Source organism: Scyliorhinus torazame, chromosome 2 (genome assembly GCF_047496885.1).
Source record: "Scyliorhinus torazame isolate Kashiwa2021f chromosome 2, sScyTor2.1, whole genome shotgun sequence".
Classification (NCBI taxonomy): domain Eukaryota; kingdom Metazoa; phylum Chordata; class Chondrichthyes; order Carcharhiniformes; family Scyliorhinidae; genus Scyliorhinus; species Scyliorhinus torazame.
The window spans coordinates 267,127,712-267,149,330 of record NC_092708.1 but is presented as its reverse complement, the minus strand read 5'-3'; the positions used below and the strand labels follow the sequence as shown (position 1 = coordinate 267,149,330).

The 21,619-nt window shown below is 49.0% G+C and overlaps 1 protein-coding gene across 1 annotated transcript in view; it reads left to right on the top strand.

The window, feature by feature from the left end:
- sptbn5 (spectrin, beta, non-erythrocytic 5) overlaps positions 1 to 21,619 on the top strand; it is a 400,397-nt gene that overhangs the window by 344,879 nt on the left and 33,899 nt on the right. Inside the window, exons 61-65 of the mRNA XM_072486950.1 lie at positions 3,304 to 3,480; positions 6,451 to 6,555; positions 6,764 to 7,537; positions 8,811 to 8,882; positions 9,637 to 9,723. Coding sequence (XP_072343051.1) covers positions 3,304 to 3,480; positions 6,451 to 6,555; positions 6,764 to 7,537; positions 8,811 to 8,882; positions 9,637 to 9,723 — 1,215 coding nt within the window. The remainder of the gene's footprint in view (positions 1 to 3,303; positions 3,481 to 6,450; positions 6,556 to 6,763; positions 7,538 to 8,810; positions 8,883 to 9,636; positions 9,724 to 21,619) is intronic.

Genomic DNA, 21,619 nt, shown 5'->3' with positions numbered 1-21,619 from the left:
TGGGAATCCAGTCCTCAATCACCCACACGCTGAGGATCCAGTCCTCCATTTACCACACACTGGGTCTCCAGTACTCCATTCCCACACTGAAGACCCAGTACTCCAGTACCCACACATTGAGGATCCAGTCCTGCATTACCCACATGCTGAGGATCCAGTCCTCTATTACCCACACGCTGAGGATCCAGTACTCCATTCCCACACTGAGGATCCAGTCCTCCATTACCCACACGCTGAGGATCTAGTACTCCATTACCCACACAGTGAGGATCCAGTCCTCCATTACCCACATTGGGAATCCAGTCCTCCATTACCCACGCACTGAGGATCCAGAACTCCATTACTCACACTGAGCATCCAGTCCTCCATTAGTCACACTGAGGGTCCAGTCCTCCATTACCCACACGCTGAGGATCCAGTCCTCCATTATTCACACTGAAGATCCAGTTCTCCATTACCCACACACCGAGGATCCAGTTCTCCATTACCCACACAGTGAGGATCCAGTCCTCTATTACCCACACATTGAGGATCCAGTCCTCCATTACTTACACACATGGGAATCCAGTTCTCCATTACCCACACAGTGAGGATCAAGTCCTTCATTACCCACATGCTGAGGATCCAGTCCTCCATTACCCACACTGGGAATCCAGTCCTCCATTACTCACGCACTGGGGATCCATACTCCATTACCCACAGACTGAGGATCCAGTCCTCTATTACCCACACACTGAGGATCCAGTCCTCCATTCCCACACACTGAGGATCCAGTCCTCTATTACCCCCACGCAAAGGATCCAGTACTCCATTCCCACACTGAGGATCGAGTCCTCCATTACCCACACACTGAGGATCCAGTACTCCATTACCTACACACTGGGAATCCAGTCCTCCATTACCCACACACTGGGAATCCAGTCCTCCATTACTCACACGCTGAGGATCCAGTCCTCCATTATCCACACTGAGGATTCAGTTCTCCATTACCCACAGACTGAGGATCCAGTCCTCCATTACCCACAGACTGAGGATCCAGTCCTCCATTACCCACACGCTGAGGATCCAGTCCTCCATTACCTACACACTGCGAATCCAGTCCTCCATTACTCACACGCTGAGGATCCAGTCCTCCATTACCCACAGACTGAGGATCCAGTCCTCCATTACCCACACGCTGAGGATCCAGTCCTCTATTACCCATACACCGAGGATCCAGTCCTCTATTACCCATACGCTGAGGATCCAGTCCTCTATTACCCACACACTGAGGATCCAGTCCTCAATTCCCACACGCTGAGGATCCAGTACTCCATTCCCACACTGAGGATCCAGTCCTCCATTACCCACACGCTGAGGATCGAGTCCTCCATTACCCACACACTGAGGATCCAGTCCTCCATTACCCACACATTGAGGATCCAGTCCTCCATTACTCTCACACATGGGAATCCAGTCCTCCATTACCCACACAATGAGGATCCAGTCCTCTATTACCCACACGCTAAGGATCCAGTACTCCATTCCCACACTGAGGATCGAGTCCTCCATTACCCACATGCTGAGGATCCAGTACTCCATTCCCACACTGCGGACCCAGTACTCCATTACTCACACATTGAGGATCCAGTCCTCCATCACCCACATGCTGAGGATCAGTCCTCCATTACCCACACTGGGAATCCAGTTCTCCCTTAACCACGCACTGGGGATCCAGTACTCCATTACCCACAGACTGAGGATCCAGTCCTCCATTACCCACACACTGAGGATCCAGTACTCCATTACCTTCACACTGGGAATGCAGTACTCCATTACCCACACACTGGGAATCCTGTCCTCCATTACCCACACGCTGAGGATCCAGTCCTCTATTACCCATACGCTGAGGATCCAGTTCTCCATTACCTACACACTGGGAATCCAGTCCTCCATTACCCACACACTGGGAATCCTGTCCTCCATTACTCACACACTGAGGATCCAGTCCTCCATTACCCACACGCTGAGGATCCAGTCCTCTTTTACCCACACGCTGAGGATCCAGCTCTCCATTCCCACACTGATGATCCAGTCCGCCATTACTCACACGCTGAGGATCCAGTCCTCCACTACTCACACGCTGAGGATCCAGTCCTCCCTTCCCACACTGAGGATCCAGTCATCCATTCCCACACTGAGGATCCAGTCCTCTATTACCCACACACTGAGGATCCAGTCCTCCATTCCCACACACTGAGGATCCAGTCCTCTATTACCCACACGCTAAGGATCCAGTACTCCATTCCCACACTGAGGATCGAGTCCTCCATTACCTACACACTGGGAACCCAGTCCTCCATTACCCACACACTGGGAATCCAGTCCTCCATTACTCACACGATGAGGATCCAGTCCTCTATTACCCATACGCTGAGGATCCAGTCCGCCATTACTCACACGCTGAGGATCCAGTCCTCCACTACTCACACGCTAAGGATCCAGTCCTCCGTTCCCACACTGAGGATCCAGTCCTCCATTCCCACACTGAGGATCCAGTCCTCTATTACCCACACACTGAGGATCCAGTCCTCCATTCCCACACGCTGAGGATCCAGTACTGCATTCCCACACTGAGGATCCAGTCCTCCATTACCCACACACTGAGGATCGAGTCCTCCATTACCCACACACTGAGGATCCAGTACTCCATTACCTACACACTGGGAATCCAGTCCTCCATTACCCACACACCTGGAATCCTGTCCTCCATTACTCACACGCTGAGGATCCAATCCTCCATTACCCACACTGAGGATCCAGTCCTCCATTACCCACACGCTGAGGATCCAGTCCTCCATTACCCACACGCTGAGGATCCAGTACTCCATTACTCACACGCTGAGGATCCAGTACTCCATTCCCACACTGAGAATCCAGTCCTCCATTACCCACACGCTGAGGATCCAGTAATCCATTCCCACACTGAGGCTCCAGTCCTCCATTACCCACACACTGAGGATCCAGTAATCCATTCCCACACTGAGGCTCCAGTCCTCCATTACCCACACGCTGAGGATCCAGTACTCCATTACTCACACGCTGAGGATCCAGTACTCCATTCCCACACTGAGAATCCAGTCCTCCATTACCCACACGCTGAGGATCCAGTAATCCATTCCCACACTGAGGCTCCAGTCCTCCATTACCCACACGCTGAGGATCCAGTAATCCATTCCCACACTGAGGCTCCAGTACTCCATAACCCACACCCAGTACCTCTGCTTTCTGTGCTCACTGACTTGTATGATTTTCCATGAACAGGTTGACGAGAAGTTGAATGAACTGTCAGAGCAGATGGAAGAACTGGTGAAAAAGTGGGAGAAGCAGGAAGAACTATATGAGAAGGAGCTCTGGAAACAGGCACAGCTCAGAGACCTTGAACTGATGGCTGCCTGGTTGAGCTCCAGAGAGGGGCTTGTAACAAGCAACATTTTGGGGGTAAGACTGAGTTCCAGGCCCAGCATTCCTGGCTCTTGCTCGTTCCCTGGAAGATAACAGGAGACAGCAAGCAGGTTACCTGAGGCGTTTGCAATGAGGCGTGTAAAATGAGGGGTGAATACCTTGGACTCCAGGAACCAACTGGCCAGTCCTTTAGTTGACACTGTTAAAAATCAACCTGCTTGAATTCAAGTTATGTTCTATCAAACCTGTAAAATTGAACAGAGTGGGCCAATGTCTGAACCCATGTGTCAACCATGAATTCACAAAGGATGATACTGGAACTGAGTGGTTACAACCATCAGGAAAGATCGAACAGACTGGGGCATTTTTCTCTATAAAAGAGAAAGATGAGGGCATGCGTAATAAAGATCTTTATTTCGGAGATATAAAAGGCGTTGATGGAGTGGGAAGGGGCCCCTATTGGAGAGGCGAGGAGGAGTTGGGAGGGGAGTTGGAAGTCGGACTATGGGAAAAGGCGAAGAGAGTCAATTCATCCTCGTCATGTGCCAGGCTTAGCCTGATCCAGTTCAAGGTGGTTCATAGGGCTCACATGTCTGTGTCCCGGATGAGTAGGTTTTTTGAGGAAGTGGAGGATAAGTGTGGGCGGTGTGGGGGGTAACCTGCCGAACCACGGTACACATGTTCTGGGCATGTCCAAAGTTGAGGGGTTTCTGGCAGGGATTTGTGGACATGATGTCAGAGGTCCTGGAAGGGAGGGTGACTCCGAGTCCAGAAATGGCAATATTTGGAGTGTCGGAAGATCCGGGAGCCGGGGGTGGGGGGGGGTGGGGGGTGGTGGAGAGACTGATGTCTTGGCCTTTGCCTCCCTGTTGGCCTGGAGATGGATTTTGCTGGGATGGAGGGACTCGGAGCCTCCAAAGTCAGGAGTGTGGGTTAGTGACACGGCAGGGTTTCTCAGGCTGGAAAAGATTAAGTTCGCTTTGAGAGGTTCAATTCAGGGGTCTGCTCGGAGGTGGCAACCGTTCAACTTCATTCAGGAAAACTGAACGTCAGCAGTCAGAGGGGGAGGGAAAGGGAGGGGGAGAAAAATTAGAGGCATGGCAGTGTAAAATAAGAGACAGGGAATCTAATATGTGGATAGTTAGGAGCTAGGACGGGGGGTAGTTGGCTATGTTATTGTAATATTGTTGCGCGTATCGGGCCGCTAGGCTGTTTCGAAAGTTAATTTGTTAAACCATGAAAATTACAAATGCTTCAATAAAATGTTTTCTAAAATAAAAGATAAAGATCTTTAAAATTATGACGGTTGGCAGGTCGATGTAGATAAAAAGATGGATTTGGCCAATGTTGCAGCCCTCCGAGCTCAGAATTATCCAGTGTATCGTAGAATCAGAATTACCCAGTGTAAAACTCAGAATTACCTGGTGTATTGTAAACTTAGAAATACCCAGTGTATCGCAAACTCCGACTTATCCAGTGTATCGTAAACTCCGATTTACCCAGTGTATCGTAAACTCCGATTTACCCAGTGTATCGTAAACTCCGACTTACCCAGTGTATCGTAAATTTAGATTTTTCTAGTGTATTGTAAACGCAGAATTACCCGATGTATCGTAAACTCCAAATTACCCGTGCTTAGTAAACACCGAATTATCCAGTGTATCGTAAGGTAAGGTGTACCTATATGGACTTCAGTAAGGCCTTTGACAAGGTCCCTCATGGTAGACTAGTACAAAAGGTGAAGTCACACGGGATCAGGGGTGAGCTGGCAAGGTGGATACAGAACTGGCTAGGTCATAGAAGGCAGAGAGTAGCAATGGAAAGATGCTTTTCTAATTGGAGGGCTGTGACCAGTGGTGTTCCGCAGGGATCAGTGCTGGGACCTTTGCTGTTTGTAGTATATATGAATGATTTGGAGGAAAATGTAACTGGTCTGATTAGTAAGTTTGCAGACGACACAAAGGTTGGTGGAATTGCGGATAGCGATGAGGACTGTCGGAGGATACAGCAGGATTTAGATTGTTTGGAGACTTGGGCGGCGAGATGGCAGATGGAGTTTAATCTGGACAAATGTGAGGTAATGCATTTTGGAAGGTCTAATGCAGGTAGGGAATATACAGTGAATGGTAGAACCCTCAAGAGTATTGAAAGTCAAAGAGATCTAGGAGTACAGGTCCACAGGTCATTGAAAGGGGCAACACAGGTGGAGAAGGTAGTCAAGAAGGCATACGGCATGCTTGCCTTCATTGGCCGGGGCATTGAGTATAAGAATTGGCAAGTCATGTTGTAGCTGTATAGAACCTTAGTTAGGCCACACTTGGAGTATAGTGTTCAATTCTGGTCGCCACACAACCAGAAGGATGTGGAGGCTTTAGAGAGGGTGCAGAAGAGATTTGCCAGAATGTTGCCTGGTATGGAGGGCATTAGCTATGAGGAGCGGTTGAATAAACTCGGTTTGTTCTCACTGGAACGAAGGAGGTTGAGGGGCGACCTGATAAGGTCTACAAAATTATGAGGGGCATAGACAGAGTGGATAGTCAGAGGCTTTTCCCTGGGGTAGAGGGGTCAATTACTAGGGGGCATAGGTTTAAAGTGAGAGGGGCAAGGTTTAGAGTAGATATACGAGGCAAGTTCTTTACGCAGAGGGTAGTGGGTGCCTGGAACTCGCTGCCGGAGGAGGTGGTGGAAGTAGGGACGATAGTGACATTTAAGGGGCATCTTGACAAATACATGAATAGGATGGGAATAGAGGGATACGGACCCAGGAAGTGTAGAAGATTGTAGTTTAGTCGGGCAGCATGGTCGGCACGGGCTTGGAGGGCCGAAGGGCCTGTTCCTGTGCTGTACATTTCTTTGTTCTTTGTTTGTAAACATTACCTGGTGAATCGTAAACTCAGAATTACCCGGTGTATCGTAAACTCAGAATTATCCGGTGTATCGTAAGCTCAACATTACCCGGCATATTGTAAACTCCGAATTATCCTCACTTTATTTTCTCCCTCCCAGGATTCTGTCAGTGAAGTGGAAGATTTAATCAAAAAGCACGAGGACTTTGAGAAGATGCTAGAAGCTCAGGATGAGAAGATTGGCCAACTGAAAAATGTGATAAAGGTCCGACATGCAGCATTGCTTCAACCCAAACCTCTACCTCCCCTTCGTAATGATGAGAATGATGACAGGGATCTGTTATTAACAATATGCTGAATGTACAGGGACATCAGGAGCTATTATTACTCTCCTTGTGTGTAATTTCAGACAGTTGTTTTGACTGTAACAGATGAAATTGTGTAATTTCAGACTGTTCTTTGACTGATTTCAGGGGGAAGGATTCCGGACAGAGTTGAACGCTAAGGAAAAAGAACGCAAAGTGGCTCGGGTTCCCTCCTTAAAAAGAAAAGCATTCTACAAAAAGCCAGCACCTTTGAGGATGCTTGGAAGGACCAATTCCGACATTGATAGGCCCCCAAAGTCCTGGTCCAAAGAGGTAGTCGTTAGCCCTGCCCCAAGGAGCCCCTCAACATCTGACCTATTCTTCTCTCCAGTCCGAAGGACTGCGAGCCCCCAGAGGGATGTAGATGTTGCCGCTGGCCTGAAACATGATGAAGAGGACAGGAGACGATCATTCGTCCAATCACCTTTGACACCAAAATCTTTCACTCTTCACAATTATGAAGTAGGAAGTCCAGAAAGGAGACCTTTAAATCCAATCCGGTCCAAACCTTCAGTCCCACCCAGATCCCTCTCCAGGCTTTCTTCTAGTGACGATTACTCCTTGAAGGTACAAGATCTAAACTCACCTACTAGAGAGAGCATCAGCAGAGAGACACCCACTAAATCACAATCTGTGCCCCAAAGCCCTCCACTCAACCCTTCTTCAACCCGCTCTGAAACCAGTCGGGATTCTTCCCAGCGTGATCCCCCTACAGCTCAGCCAGGACAAACCACAACATTGGTTGAAAGCTGCTCAGTAGTGTCCAGCCCAGTGGTGAAGCTGGGATCCGATGCATCTAGGATTGCCGATTCTCTAACGCTCATTGGATTTCAGGTCAGCCCTCCGCAATCGAATTCTACAGGCACACCAAAGAGTGAAAAGGTAGGAACACCGTTTGCTACAGCATTCCCAAATTTCTCGGGTATTTTAAATACATTTTACACTTGGTGTTAACTTTCTAAATTCCTCTGCATTCCTCTGTACTCTAAATTCATTAAAAAAAAACTCCGGTTTAGCTCAGTTGGCTGGACAGCTGGTTTGTGATGCAGAACAAGGCCAACAGCGTGGGTTCGATTCCTGTACCGGCTGAGGTTATTCATGAAGGCCCACCTTCTCAACCTTGCCCCTCACTTGAGGTGTGGCAATCCTCAGGGTAAATCATCACCAGTCAGCTCTACCCCTCAAAGGGGAAAGCAGCCAATGGTCATCTGGGACTGTGGCTTTACTTTACTTTCTTCTTCTTTTTCGAAATACATTTAGAGTAGCCAATTCATTTTTTCCAATTAAGGGACAATTTAGCGTGGCCAATCCACCTAGCCTGCACATCTTTGGGTTGTGGGGGTGAAACCCACGCAAACACGGGGGAATGTGCAAACTCCACACGGACAGTGACGGCGGTCAAGGTCCAAGGAAATTTGGCAAATTGGTAAATAATGAGGATAACCTTAGATTACAGGAGGATAGAGATGTGTTGGTCAGATGGGCTGATAAGTTGCAAATGGAATTCAATCCGGATAAGTGTGAGGTGATGCACTTGGGCAGGTGTGTATTTACACTGGTCCCTTAAGGTAGCAGAGCAGGTGGGCTTGGTGATTAAGAAGTCATATGGTATAATTGCCTTTATTAGCCGAGGCATAGAGTTTAAGAGCAGAGAGGTTATGCCAGAACTGTATAAAACGTTGGTTAGGCCACAGCTAGAGAATTGTGTGCAGTTCTGGTATCCACATTATAGGAGGGATGTAATCACACTTGATACGGTGCAGAGGAGATTTACCAGGATGTTGCCTGGGCCAGAGAATTTTAACTATTAAGAGAGATTGGATAGACTGGGGTTATTTTCCTTGGAGCAGAGGAGACTGAGTGGGGACATGATTGAGATGTATAGAATTATGAGGGGTATGCATAGAGTAGACAGGAAGTAACTTTTCCCCTTGATGGAGGGATCAATGACCAGGGGGGCATAGATTTAAAGTAAGGGGCAGGAGGTTTAGAGGGAATGTGAGGAAAAACATTTTCACTGAGAGTGTAGTGGGAATCTGGAACTGCCTGCCTAAAAGATTGGAGGAGGCAGAGACCCTCATAACATTTAAGAAGTAGTTAGATGTGCAGTCGTGAAAGGTGCTATATAAATGGAAATTCATTCTTTCTTTCTCAGGTCACTCCACAATATCAGACTATGGAGGGCACACTCGACCGAAAGCACAGACTACACTCTGGAGGGACTAAGGTAGATACTAATGGAAAAGAGGGAGGATAAAGGGGGAGATCTACTTTCTATAGTACCACTTGGACTCACGGTCAAGTAATACACTGCCAGCTGCACAGTTACGCTCCCTGTCCAACAGTCCCAAAGCACTGTGACAGATTTCACATCCCTTGACAGCCCTCCGGAGCTGTAAGTGTTGGGTTCATATTTGGCAATTTGGGCTGAGGATATGTGCCTTTTTGGAGCTGGGCTGAGTCCCAGCCCAGCATGTTGGTCTCTTGCAAACAGTAATTGGAGGACACGTGCAGTCATCGGTCTGAGCTACACAGGAATTGAGATGGGGAATGAGAAGTGTCCAGAATGTCTGTCGCTAGTTTGCTTATTTTGAGACTGCCAGTCCTGTACAATTGTTATAGTGCCCCGGTAGCTCCTTGTTTAAACTGCAGCTGGTAGGAAGCCTGCTGTAGCCTTTTCCCTTCAGTAATCCTGCAATTGGCGCGTGGGCAGAAGATGGTGAACAATTATGGCTGGGCTAGAAGGTGATTGATTGTTGAGTGGAAATGTGGATTTGTGCAGCCAACACCTAAAAGCAGACCAAATGGTCATTATCTCATTGTTGTTTGTTGGACGTTACTGTCCACAGATTGGCTACTGCACATTTATACATAACACTTCAAAAGTGCTTAACTGGTTGAGCAGTTTTTTTAGAACACCCTGTGATACTGTTCAGATGCAAATTTGTTCTTTTTACTCTTAACTTTAATTTCATGTTTAGGCCGTCTCCAAAGCCTGGGCCACCTATTTTGTGATTCTGGAAGGACAAGCGCTCTGTTTCTACAAGAACAAGAGTGAGACTTTGACAGTAAGTTGTCATCTCCTGGCACCCACGACAGAGAATCAAGGCCTTTCTAAGAGAGTAGATTTTGCCCAGTTCAAAACTGATTTCATTATCAGTATTAATTCAACCTCGGAACAGAAGTACTCAACCGTTAGCCCGGCAGATAGAGGGGATGATAGTTGGTCTGATCAAACTGAGAGAGGATGATGCTGAGTGTCATGTGAGAGTACCTTTAAGAAATGGGGGTTTAAAAAATAGCTGTAGTGGATGTACCTTTAAGAAATGGGTGTTTATCAGTGATGTCAGAGTGTGGGTGGAGTTGGGCTGTCTGTCTGCTTTTACTTTCACTTTGGGCTCGCAGCTACAGGGTGTGTTTGGTTTTGTTTTAGATTTGGAGAAGCTGCGATCACAGCAAGGTGTATATGAATCTCTGCAAGCTTGTGAATGTTCATTTGGTGATTTCAAAGTGGTAACTGTTCTCAGTAGTGAAGTTAAACCTGATGTCTTTCTGTAAAAAGGGTTCTTTTTGTCTTATGGATGTTGCAAGGAAAGATTAAGAGTTACTTAGAGAGTACTGTATTCTTTGGGGGATTTATTGGTGTTGATAGTTATTAAGATGTTTACTGTGGGTTTATAAAGTGTTAACTGGTTTCATAAATAAACATTGTTTTAATTTAAAAGTACTGTTTCTGTTGCATCACACCTATAAGGTAGGCCTGTGTGCTCCCCATAACCCCAATCTATTAAAATTTGTGGGTCAGGTGAACTCCATGATACACTTTTTGGGGTTCTCTAAACCCTGGCCCATAACATGAGGATCAATCACTTTCAGATCAAGTGAAGCTCCCCGAACACTGTCCCATTGAACACTTCCAAGGCGGGGACAACACAGGTTAGATGCAGAATAAAGCTCCCTCTATACTTTGCCAATACAAAACACTGCCAAGTCAGGTACAGCGATGGTTAGATACTCAGTAAAGCTTCCTCTACAATTAACTATTTTCCTAATCACAGACGAGGCCTGCCTATTGCACTAATTTAAGTTTCTTTATTTGCAAATGGCATGGAGAACATTTCTAAGTTTGATATGTACTGGAAATGAATCCACAGCTTAGTGGGAGGCAGTCTCTGTGGAACTGTACCCCAGTGAGAGTCAGTGCCTGTGGAACTGTTCCCAGTGAGAGTCAGTGCCTGTGGAACTGTATGCCAGTGAGAGTCAGTGCCTGTGGAACTGTACCCAGTGAGAGTCAGTGCCTGTGGAACTGTATGCCAGTGAGAGTCAGTGCCTGTGGAACTGTTCCCAGTGAGAGTCAGTGCCTGTGGAACTGTTCCCAGTGAGAGTCAGTGCCTGTGGAACTGTATGCCAGTGAGAGTCAGTGCCTGTGGAACTGTTCCCAGTGAGAGTCAGTGCCTGTGGAACTGTTCCCAGTGAGAGTCAGTGCCTGTGGAACTGTTCCCAGTGAGAGTCAGTGCCTGTGGAACTGTTCCCAGTGAGAGTCAGTGCCTGTGGAACTGTATGCCAGTGAGAGTCAGTGCCTGTGGAACTGTACCCTAGTGAGAGTCAGTCTCTGTGGAACAGTTCCCAGTGAGAGTCAGTGCCTGTGGAACTGTATGCCAGTGAGAGTCAGTGCCTGTGGAACTGTACCCAGTGAGAGTCAGTGCCTGTGGAACTGTATGCCAGTGAGAGTCAGTGCCTGTGGAACTGTTCCCAGTGAGAGTCAGTGCCTGTGGAACTGTTCCCAGTGAGAGTCAGTGCCTGTGGAACTGTTCCCAGTGAGAGTCAGTGCCTGTGGAACTGTTCCCAGTGAGAGTCAGTGCCTGTGGAACTGTATGCCAGTGAGAGTCAGTGCCTGTGGAACTGTTCCCAGTGAGAGTCAGTGCCTGTGGAACTGTTCCCAGTGAGAGTCAGTGCCTGTGGAACTGTTCCCAGTGAGAGTCAGTGCCTGTGGAACTGTATGCCAGTGAGAGTCAGTGCCTGTGGAACTGTTCCCAGTGAGAGTCAGTGCCTGTGGAACTGTTCCCAGTGAGAGTCAGTGCCTGTGGAACTGTTCCCAGTGAGAGTCAGTGCCTGTGGAACTGTATGCCAGTGAGAGTCAGTGCCTGTGGAACTGTACCCTAGTGAGAGTCAGTCTCTGTGGAACCTGTACCCCAGTGAGAGTCAGTGCTTGTGGAACTGTACCCTTGTCAGAGATAATGCCTTCAGGGGAGCAGATTAGAACATAAGACGGCATCCAGCATGTTTGACTATTTATCGCCTTTATGCACCTTGTGTCTGCGTGCTGTGGTATCCTGCCCCTTTATACAATCACTATCTAAGCTATATGTCACATTTTCCCCCTTTAAGCACTCACTGTCAAAGTTGTTTGTGACACCCTGCCATCCTTATCCACACCCTGTCTAAGTTGTGTCTGTTCTCAAGTCCTTTTTAAGCGGTTCTTCTCTGTATGACATCTTGCTTCCATAAACACCCATCTGAGTGTCAGTTGCGGCTTAAGTGGTAGAAATCTCACCTCTGAGTCGCAAGGTTCTGAATTCATGTCCCACTCCAGTGTTGAGTACAAAAATCAAGGCTGACACTCCAGTGTATTAGTGCGGCAGTGCTGCACTGTCAGAGATCTTTCAGATGAGTTGCTAAACTGAGGCCCCATCTGCCAACTTGGGTGGAGCTCAAAGATCCCATGTCACTGATGCACTGTCAATTACTACGAGACGGGAGTAGCGAATAATCGAGGCTTTATTAAGCAGAGATGTGTGGCCTCCTGCAGCTGCTACCAGAATTAAAGCAGCTCGGGTGTGCACACACATTTATACTCCGCCTACTAGGCGGAGCCAGCAGGCAGGGATTTACCCCCGTACCTATAGTACAGGGGCCTTACCGTATCACCTCTAATAATCATCATTACAATTACTATACAATCACATTCACCTCCTGTTAAAAAAGAGTCCAGTGGGGGTGGTGGAAAAATTTACAGTTTGGTTGAAAAATTTACGGGTTCAGGCGACATTTACAAGTTCAGCCGGTCGGGTGCCTTGATCCTCCGCTGTGATCGCCTCGGTCCCGGTGGTGATGCGGGTGCCGACTTGATCGCCTGCGACTCCGGGAGTGTGTTATCCTCGTCTTCATCTACGGGTGGAACCAGTGGGAGGAAGGATCATCCTGGGGCGGGGGCTGTGGTGAGGTGCGCTGGGGGGAGGGGGAATGGCACTGGAGCAATCGGAGGGGGTGGTGTCGGGTGGTGGGTGGGGACCCAGCTGGTGCCAGGTCCAGGAGGGAGACTGTGTCCAGGCGCCCGCCGGGGTATGCCACGTAGGCGTACTGCGGGTTTGCGTGCAGCAGTTGTACCCTTTCGACCAACGGGTCTGCCTTGTGGATCCGCACGTGTTTGCGGAGGAGTACGGGTCCAGGAGCTGCCAGCCACGTTGGGAGTGAAACCCCGGAAGTAGACTTCCTGGGGAAGACAAGGAGACGTTCAGGGGGGGTTTCATTAGTTGCAGTGCAGAGTAGTGATCGGATGGAGTGGAGCACGTCGGGGCGGACCTCCTGCCACGGGAGACCGGGAGATTTTTAGACCGCAGGGTCAGCAGGACGGCCTTCCAGCCCGTCCCATTCTCCCTCTCCACCTGCCCGTTTCCCCGGGGGTTGTAGCTGGTCGTCCTGCTCGAGGCAATGCCCTTGCTGAGCAGGAACTGACGCAGCTCATCACTCATAAAGGAGGATCCCCGGTCGCTGTGGACGTAGGTGGGGAAACCGAACAGTGTGAGGATGCTGTGGAGGGCTTTAATGACTGTGGCAGATGTCATATCGGGGCATGGGCTGGCGAAGGGGAAGCGGGAGTACTCATCGACCACGTTCAGGAAGTACGTGTTTCGGTCGGTGGAGGTGAAGTAGATTAAAGTGACTGACACTTAACTGCCAACCAGTTATGTGAGTGGGTGGGGCAGCCCTTGTTAACCTACACTGCACAATACTAGCTTAATTTAAATTAATTTACCAGCAATACTAGCCACAATACTGGCCCTTTGAAGTCCATGCTGAGGTGTTCAAATGGGTGGGAGGCCTTCACCAGGTGTGCTCGATCTGGCCGGTAGAAGTGCGGCTTGCACTCTGCGCAGACTTGGCAGTCTCTGGTGATAGCCCTGACCTCCCCAATGGAGTAGGGTAGGTTGCGGGCCTTTATGAAGTGAAAGAACCGGGTGACCCCTGGGTGACAGAGACGATCGTGTAGGGCCCGGAGTCAGTCCACTTGTACGCTGGCACATGTACCTCGGGATAGGGCACCGGGGGGGCTCGTTGAGCTTCCCGGGGGGATACAAGATCTCATAATTGTAGGTGGAGAGCTCGATCCTCCACCTTAAGATTTTATCATTTTTGATCTTGCCCCGCTGTGTATTATTGAACATGAAGGCAACCGACCGTTGGTCAGTGAGGAGAGTTAATCTCCTGTCGGCCAGGTAATGCCTCCAATGCCGCACAGCTTCCACGATGGCTTGGGCCTCCTTTTCGACAGAGGAGTGCCAAATTCTGGAGGCATGGAGTGTGCGGGAAAAGAATGCCATGGGTCTGCCTGCCTGGTTGAGGGTGACGGCCAGAGCGACGTCCGATGCATCGCTCTCGACCTGAAAAGGGAGGGACTCGTCGACCGCGTGCATCGTGGCCTTGGGGATGTCTGCCTTGATGCGGTTGAAGGCCTGGTGGGCCTCAGCCGTCAGGGGGAAAACTGTGGCGTGAATGAGTGGGCGGGCCTTGTTTGCATAGTTAGAGACCCACTGGGCTTAATAGGAGAAAAACCCCATGCAGCTTTTCAGGGCCTTGGGGCAGTGGAGGAGGGGGAGTTCCATAACGGAGCGCATGCGGTCGGGGTCGGGCCCTATGATGCACTAAGCGTCAAGAACCACAAAGACATGTGAGACTTTAACCAAGGCTTTAATACACTACATAGGAAGCTTACCCGACACAGACGACCCCAGACAAAATGGGTCAGGTCTCAGAAGCTGGGTCTTATACCTAACTCCCGGGGGAGTGGCCAAGGCGGAGCTCTCCGTGGCCAGGTCAGGTTACATACAGGTGACCGAACCTCTACAGAGCTACAGTACAATACACAGTACAATACACAGGATTACAGGGCCACGTTACACACAACTATTATATAACTATGTACAATGCTAGGGAAGTACAGTGGTGTATCACCACACACTAGAACTCCGTTTTCCACAACATAGCCAAGGATGGTTAAGCGGTTGGTGCGGAACACGCACTTCTCCTTATTGTACGTGAGGTTAAGGAGTTTGGCAGTGTGGAGAAATTTGAGACGGTTAGTGTCGTGCTCCTGCTGGTCGTGGCCGCAGATGGTGACGTTATCTAGATACGGGAAGGTGGCCCGCAGCCCGTACCGGTCAACCATTCGGTCCATCTCCCGTTGGAAGACCGAGACCCCATTAGTGATGCCGAAAGGAACCCTAAGGAAATGGTAAAGGCGGCCATCTGTTTCGAACGCAGTGTATTGGTGGTCCGTCTTGCAGATGGGGAGCTGGTGGTAGGCAGCTTTCAGGTCCACTGTAGAAAAGACCCGGTACTGTACAATCTGATTGACCATATCAGATATGCGTGGGAGGGGGTAACGCGTCGAGCTGCCTGTACCGACTGATGGTTTGACTGTAGTCAATGACCATCCTGTGTTTCTCCCCAGTCTTAACAACTACCACTTGGGCTCTCCAGGGGCTCCAGACACAGCTAAGAGTGAGTTTGGGAATTTGAATCGAGGTGGGAATTGAATTGAATCAGTAAGGCAGCTCCTTTTAAATTTCAGAAGTTTAAATTAATTTATATTAAGCTAGTATTGTGCAGTGTAGGTTAACAAGGGCTGCCCCACCCACTCACATAACTGGTTGGCAGTTACGTGTCAGTCACTTTATTCTACTTTGATCTAAAAGCAGGTGGGGGAGGGGAGTCAATTCAGGACAGTTTAAAAAGAGCCACTTGTAAACTCACTCCCAGTGAGTTCTCCCAGTGAGCCAGAGAGAAGACAGAGCCAGGAGTGAGACACAGCTAAGAGTGAGTTTGGGAAATTGAATCGAGGTGGGAATTCGAAGCAGGGTGGGGAGGAAGTGCTTTTTATCCCTGGTAAGTAGTGTTTCTGTTTTTCTGTTTCTTTTCATTGGTATATTTATTTATTTTTTTCTTCGTTGTTTATTTATTTAAATTTTGGGGGGGGAAATTGAAATTGTTGAAGTTAACCGAAGGTTTAAGACATGGCAGGAGATCTCAGACCCGTGTCATGCTCCTCGTGTGCGATGTGGGAGCTCAGGGATACGTCCACTGTCCCTGGTTCCTTCACATGCAAGAAGTGTGTCCAGTTGCAGCTCCTGTTAGACCGCTTGACGGCTCTGGAGCTGCGGATGGACTCACTTTGGAGCGTCTGCAATGCTGAGGACGTCGTGGATAGCACGTTTAGCGAGTTGGTCACACCGCAGGTGAAAGGTACTGAGGGAGATAGTAAATGGGTGACCAAAAGACAGAGCAAGAGTAGGAAGGCAGTGCAGGTGTCCTCTGCGGTCATCTCCCTGCAAAACAGATATACCGCTTTGGATACTGTTGAGGGAGATGGCTCACCAGGGGAAGGCAGCAGCAGCCAGGTTCATGGCACCGTGGCTGGCTCTGCTGCGCAGCTGGGCAGGAAGAAGAATGGCAGGGCTATAGTGATAGGGGACTCAATTGTAAGGGGAATAGACAGGCGGTTCTGCGGACGCAATCGAGACTCCAGGATGGTATGTTGCCTCCCTGGTGCAAGGGTCAAGGATGTCTCGGAGCGGCTGCAGGACATTCTGGGGGGGGGGGGGGGGGGGGGGGGGTGAACAGCCAGCTGTCGTGGTGCACATACGCACCAACGATATAGATAAAAAACGGGATGAGGTCCTACAAGCTGAATTTAGGGAGCTAGGAGTTGAACTAAAAAGTAGGACCTCAAAGGTAGTAATCTCAGGATTGCTACCAGTGCCACGAGCTAGTCAGAGTAGGAATGTCAGGATAGAGAGGATGAATACGTGGCTCGAGAGATGGTGCAAGAGGGAGGGATTCAAATTCCTGGGACATTGGAACCAGTTCTGGGGGAGGTGGGACCAGTACAAACCGGACGGTCTGCACCTGGGCATGACTGGAACCGATGTCCTAGGGGGGGTGTTTGCTAGAGCTGTTGGGGAGAGTTTAAACTAATGTGGCAGGGGGATGGGAACTGATGCAGGAAGTTGGAAGGTAGTAAAACAGGGACAGAAATAAAAGGCAGTAAGGGGGAAAGTGTAAGGCAGAGAAGCCATAGTCAAAAATCAAAAAGGGCGACAGTACAAGGTACAGTGACTGAGGGGAGCTCAGTGAATAGGACCAGGAATACTAAAATAAATAAAACAGGAAGTGAAAACATTAATGGTAAGCGACGCGGCAGGTTGTTACAGGAAGATATGGGTTCGACGACAAGGAAAATTAGGAGAAAGGTTAAGAGGAAATATAACTTAGGAGAGGTTACTGATCGAGGTGTTAAGATTCAGAACAGAGGTAAAAAAGCCAACATAAGTGTACTTTACCTGAATGCTCGTAGTATTCGGAATAAGGTAAATGAGTTGATGGCGCAAATCATCGTGAATGACTATGATTTAGTGGCCATTACTGAAACATGGTTAAAGGATGGTCACGACTGAGAGTTAAATATCCAAGGGTATCAAACCTTTCGGAAGGACAGAGTGGATGGTAAGGGAGGTGGTGTAGCTCTGTTATTTAAGGATGACATCCGGGCAACAGTAAGGGATGACATCGGTACTATGGAGGATAAGGTTGAATCCATTTGGGTGGAAATCAGGAATAGTAAGGCGAAAAAGTCACTGATAGGAGTAATCTATAGGCCACCAAATAGTAACATTATGGTTGGGCAGGCAATAAACAAAGAAATAACAGATGCATGTAGAAATGGTACAGCAGTTATCATGGGGGATTTTAATCTACATGTCGATTGGTTTAACCAGGTCGGTCAAGGCAGCCTTGAGGAGGAGTTTATAAGAATGTATCCGCGATAGTTTCCTAGAACAGTATGTAATGGAACCTACGAGGGAACAAGCGGTCCTAGATCTGGTCCTGTGTAATGAGACAGGATTGATTCAGGATCTCATAGTTAGGGATCCTCTCGGAAGGAGCGATCACAATATGGTGGAATTTAAAATACAGATGGAGGGTGAGAAGGTAAAATCAAGCACTAGAGTTTTGTGCTTAAACAAAGGAGATTACAATGGGATGAGAGAAGAATTAGCTAAGGTAGACTGGGAGCAAAGACTTTATAGTGAAACAGTGGAGAACCTTCCAAGTGATTTTTCACAGTGCTCAGCAAAGGTTTATACCAACAAAAAGGAAGGGCGGTAAAAAGAGGGAAAATCGACCGTGGATATCTAAGGAAATAAGGGAGAGTATCAAATTGAAGGAAAAAACATACAAAGTAGCAAAGATCAGTGGGAGACTAGAGGACTGGGAAATCTTTAGGGGGCAACAGAAAGCTACTAAAAAAGCTATAAAGAAGAGTAAGATAGATTACGAGAGCAAACTTGCTCAGAATATAAAAAGACAGTAAATATTTCTACAAATATATAAAACAAAAAAGAGTGGCTAAGGTAAATATTGGTCCTTTAGAGGATGAGAAGGGAGATTTAATAATGGGAGATGAGGAAATGGCTGAGGAACTGAACAGGTGTTTTGGGTCGGTCTTCACAGTGGAAGACACAAATAATATGCCAGTGATAGAAATGAGGCTATGACAGGTGAGGACCTTGAGAGGATTGTTATCACCAAGGAGGTAGTGATGGGCAAGCTAATGGGGCTAAAGGTAGACAAGTCTCCTGGACCTGATGGAATGCATCCCAGAGTGCTAAAAGAGATGGCTAGGGAAATTGCAAATGCACTAGTGATAATTTACCAAAATTCACTAGACTCTGGGGTGGTCACGGCGGATTGGAAATTAGCAAACGTGACACCACTGTTTAAAAAAGGAGGTAGGCAGAAAGCGGGTAATTATAGGCCAGTGAGCTTAACTTAGGTAGTAGGGAAGATGCTGGAATCTATCATCAAGGAAGAAATAGCGAGGCATCTGGATGGAAATTGTCCCATTGGGCAGGCGCAGCATGGGTTCATAAAGGGCAGGTCGTGCCTAACTAATTTAGTGGAATCTTTTGAGGACATTAACAGTGCGGTAGATAACGGGGAGCCAATGGATGTGGTATATCTGGATTTCCAGAAAGCCTTTGACAAGGTGCCACACAAAAGGTTGTTGCATAAGATAAAGATGCATGGCATTAAGGGGAAAGTAGTAGCATGGATAGAGGATTGGTTAATTAATAGAAAGCAAAGAGTGGGGATTAATGGGTGTTTCTCTGGTTGGCAATCAGTAGCTAGTGGTGTCCCTCAGGGATCAGTGTTGGGCCCACAACTGTTCACAATTTACATATATGATTTGGAGTTGGGGACCAAGGGCAATTTGTCCAAGTTTGCAGGCGACACTAAGATAAGTGGTAAAGCAAAAAGTGCAGAGGATACTGGAAGTCTGCAGAGGGATTTGGATAGGATAAGTGAATGGGCTAGGGTCTGGCAGATGGAATACAATGTTGACAAATGTGAGGTTATCCATTTTGGTAGGAATAACAGCAAAAGGGATTATTATTTAAATGATAAAATATTAAAACATGCTGCTGTGCAGGGAGACCTGGGTGTGCTAGTGCATGAGTCGCAAAAAGTTGGTTTTCAGGTGCAACAGGTGATTAAGAAGGCAAATGGAATTTTGTCCTTCATTGCTAAAGGGATGGAGTTTAAGACTAGGGAGGTTCTGCTGCAATTGTATAAGGTGTTAGTGAGGCCACACCTGGAGTATTGTGTTCAGTTTTGGTCTCCTTACTTGAGAAAGGACGTACTGGCACTGGAGGGGGTGCAGAGGAGATTCACTAGGTTAATCCCAGGGCTGAAGGGGTTGGATTACGAGGAGAGGTTGAGTAGACTGGGACTGTACTCGTTGGAATTTAGAAGGATGAGGGGGGATCTTATAGAAACATATAAGATTATGAAGGGAATAGATAGGATAGATGCGGGCAGGTTGTTTCCACTGGCGGGTGAAAGCAGAACTAGGGGGCATAGCCTCAAAATAAGGGGAAGTAGATTTAGGACTGAGTTTAGGAGGAACTTCTTCACCCAAAGGGTTGTGAATCTATGGAATTCCTTGCCCAGTGAGGCAGTAGAGGCTCCTTCATTAAATGTTTTTGAGATCAAGATAGATAGTTTTTTGAAGAATAAAGGGATTAAGGGTTATGGTGTTCGGGCCGGAAAGTGGAGCTGAGTCCACAAAAGATCAGCCATGATCTCATTGAATGGTAGAGCAGGCTCGAGGGGCCAGATGGCCTACTCCTGCTCCTAGTTCTTATGTTCTTATGTTGCTGGCCTCAATGATGCCTTCCCGCAGCAGCCGCTGCACCTCCGACCTGATGAAGGTCCTGTCCTGGGCACTGTACCGTCTGCTCCTGGTGGCGACGGGTTTGCAATCCAGGGTGAGGTTTGCAAACAGGGAAGGTGGGTCGACCTTGAAGGGTCGTGAGGCCGTATATGGTGAGGGGTGGTAGGGGTCCACCGAATTTTAGAGTTAGGCTTTGGACGTTGCACTGGACGTCCAGGTCGAGTAACAGGGCAGCGCAGAGGTTGGGGAGGACGTAGAGTCCGAAGTTGCTGAACTCTAAGCCCTGGACGGTGAGGCTGGCGATGCAGTACCCCCGGATTTCCACGGAATGGGATCCGGAGGCCAGGGAGATTCTCTGGGTAACTGGGTGTACCACTAGGGAGCAGCGCCTTACCGTATCGGGGTGGATGAAGCTTTCCGTGCTCCCGGAGTCAAGAAGGCAGGAAGTCTTGTGCCCATCGACTTTCACCGTCGTCGTCGCGGTTGCGAGGTTGTGACTGGTCGAGCGTGATGGAGGTGAGCTGCGGCTGGTGCTGGTAGGCCCAGGGCTGGTCGGCGTTGGTGGCAGGCGATGAACGGCCAGATGAAATTCCCGACGAGCAGGGATCCTAAGGTGCCGTCCAAAATGGCGGCAAAGATGGCGGGCGACGTTAAAGATGGCGGCGCCCATAGGCCGCACGTGGTCTGCTGGGAGGAAGATGGCGGTGCCCACGGGCCACATGTGGTCTGCGGGGACGAAAATGTCGGCGCCCACGGGTTGCACATGGGGGTGTAGGAACGCTGGGGCTAGGAACTGCAGCAATCGATCGGGCCTGGCACACCGCAGCAAAATGTCCCTTCTTTCCGCAGGTCTTACAGGTTGCACACCGCGCCGGGCAGCGCTGTCAGGGTTGTTTGGTCTGCCCGCAGAAGTAGCATTTGGGCCCCCCGGGGTTGGCTGGCTGCCGCGCGGCGCTGGCTTGGGGTGAGTTGGGGGCGGTAGCTCATGCTGGTGGGGCCCACGATGTCCATGAGGGTGCCATGCGGTCGGGGGCGTACAACTGTACGTTACGGGAAGCTATTGTTGGTGAGCTCGTGCGCTGTCTGGTCGCCGCGAGGCCGAGCATACCCCCTTCTAATAGATGCTGCCGGATGTACGCCGGCCCCATGCCCGTAACAAAAGTGTCCCTGATTAAATGTTCCGTATGTTCGACTGCCGAAACTGCCTGGCAATCACAGTTCCTCGCCAGGATGTGCAGGGCACGCCAGAAATCGCCTAAGGACTCACCGGGGAGTTGCCGTCTCGTGGACAGGAGGTGCCTGGCGTAGAGTTTGTTGGTCGGCCAAATATAATGTCCTTCAGAAGCTCCATTGCTTCAGTGTAAGTGGGCGCATCCTGGATAAGGGGAAAAATATCGGAGCTCACCCGTGAGTACATGACCTGGAGCTTCTGTGCGTCAGAGGGTTGTTCA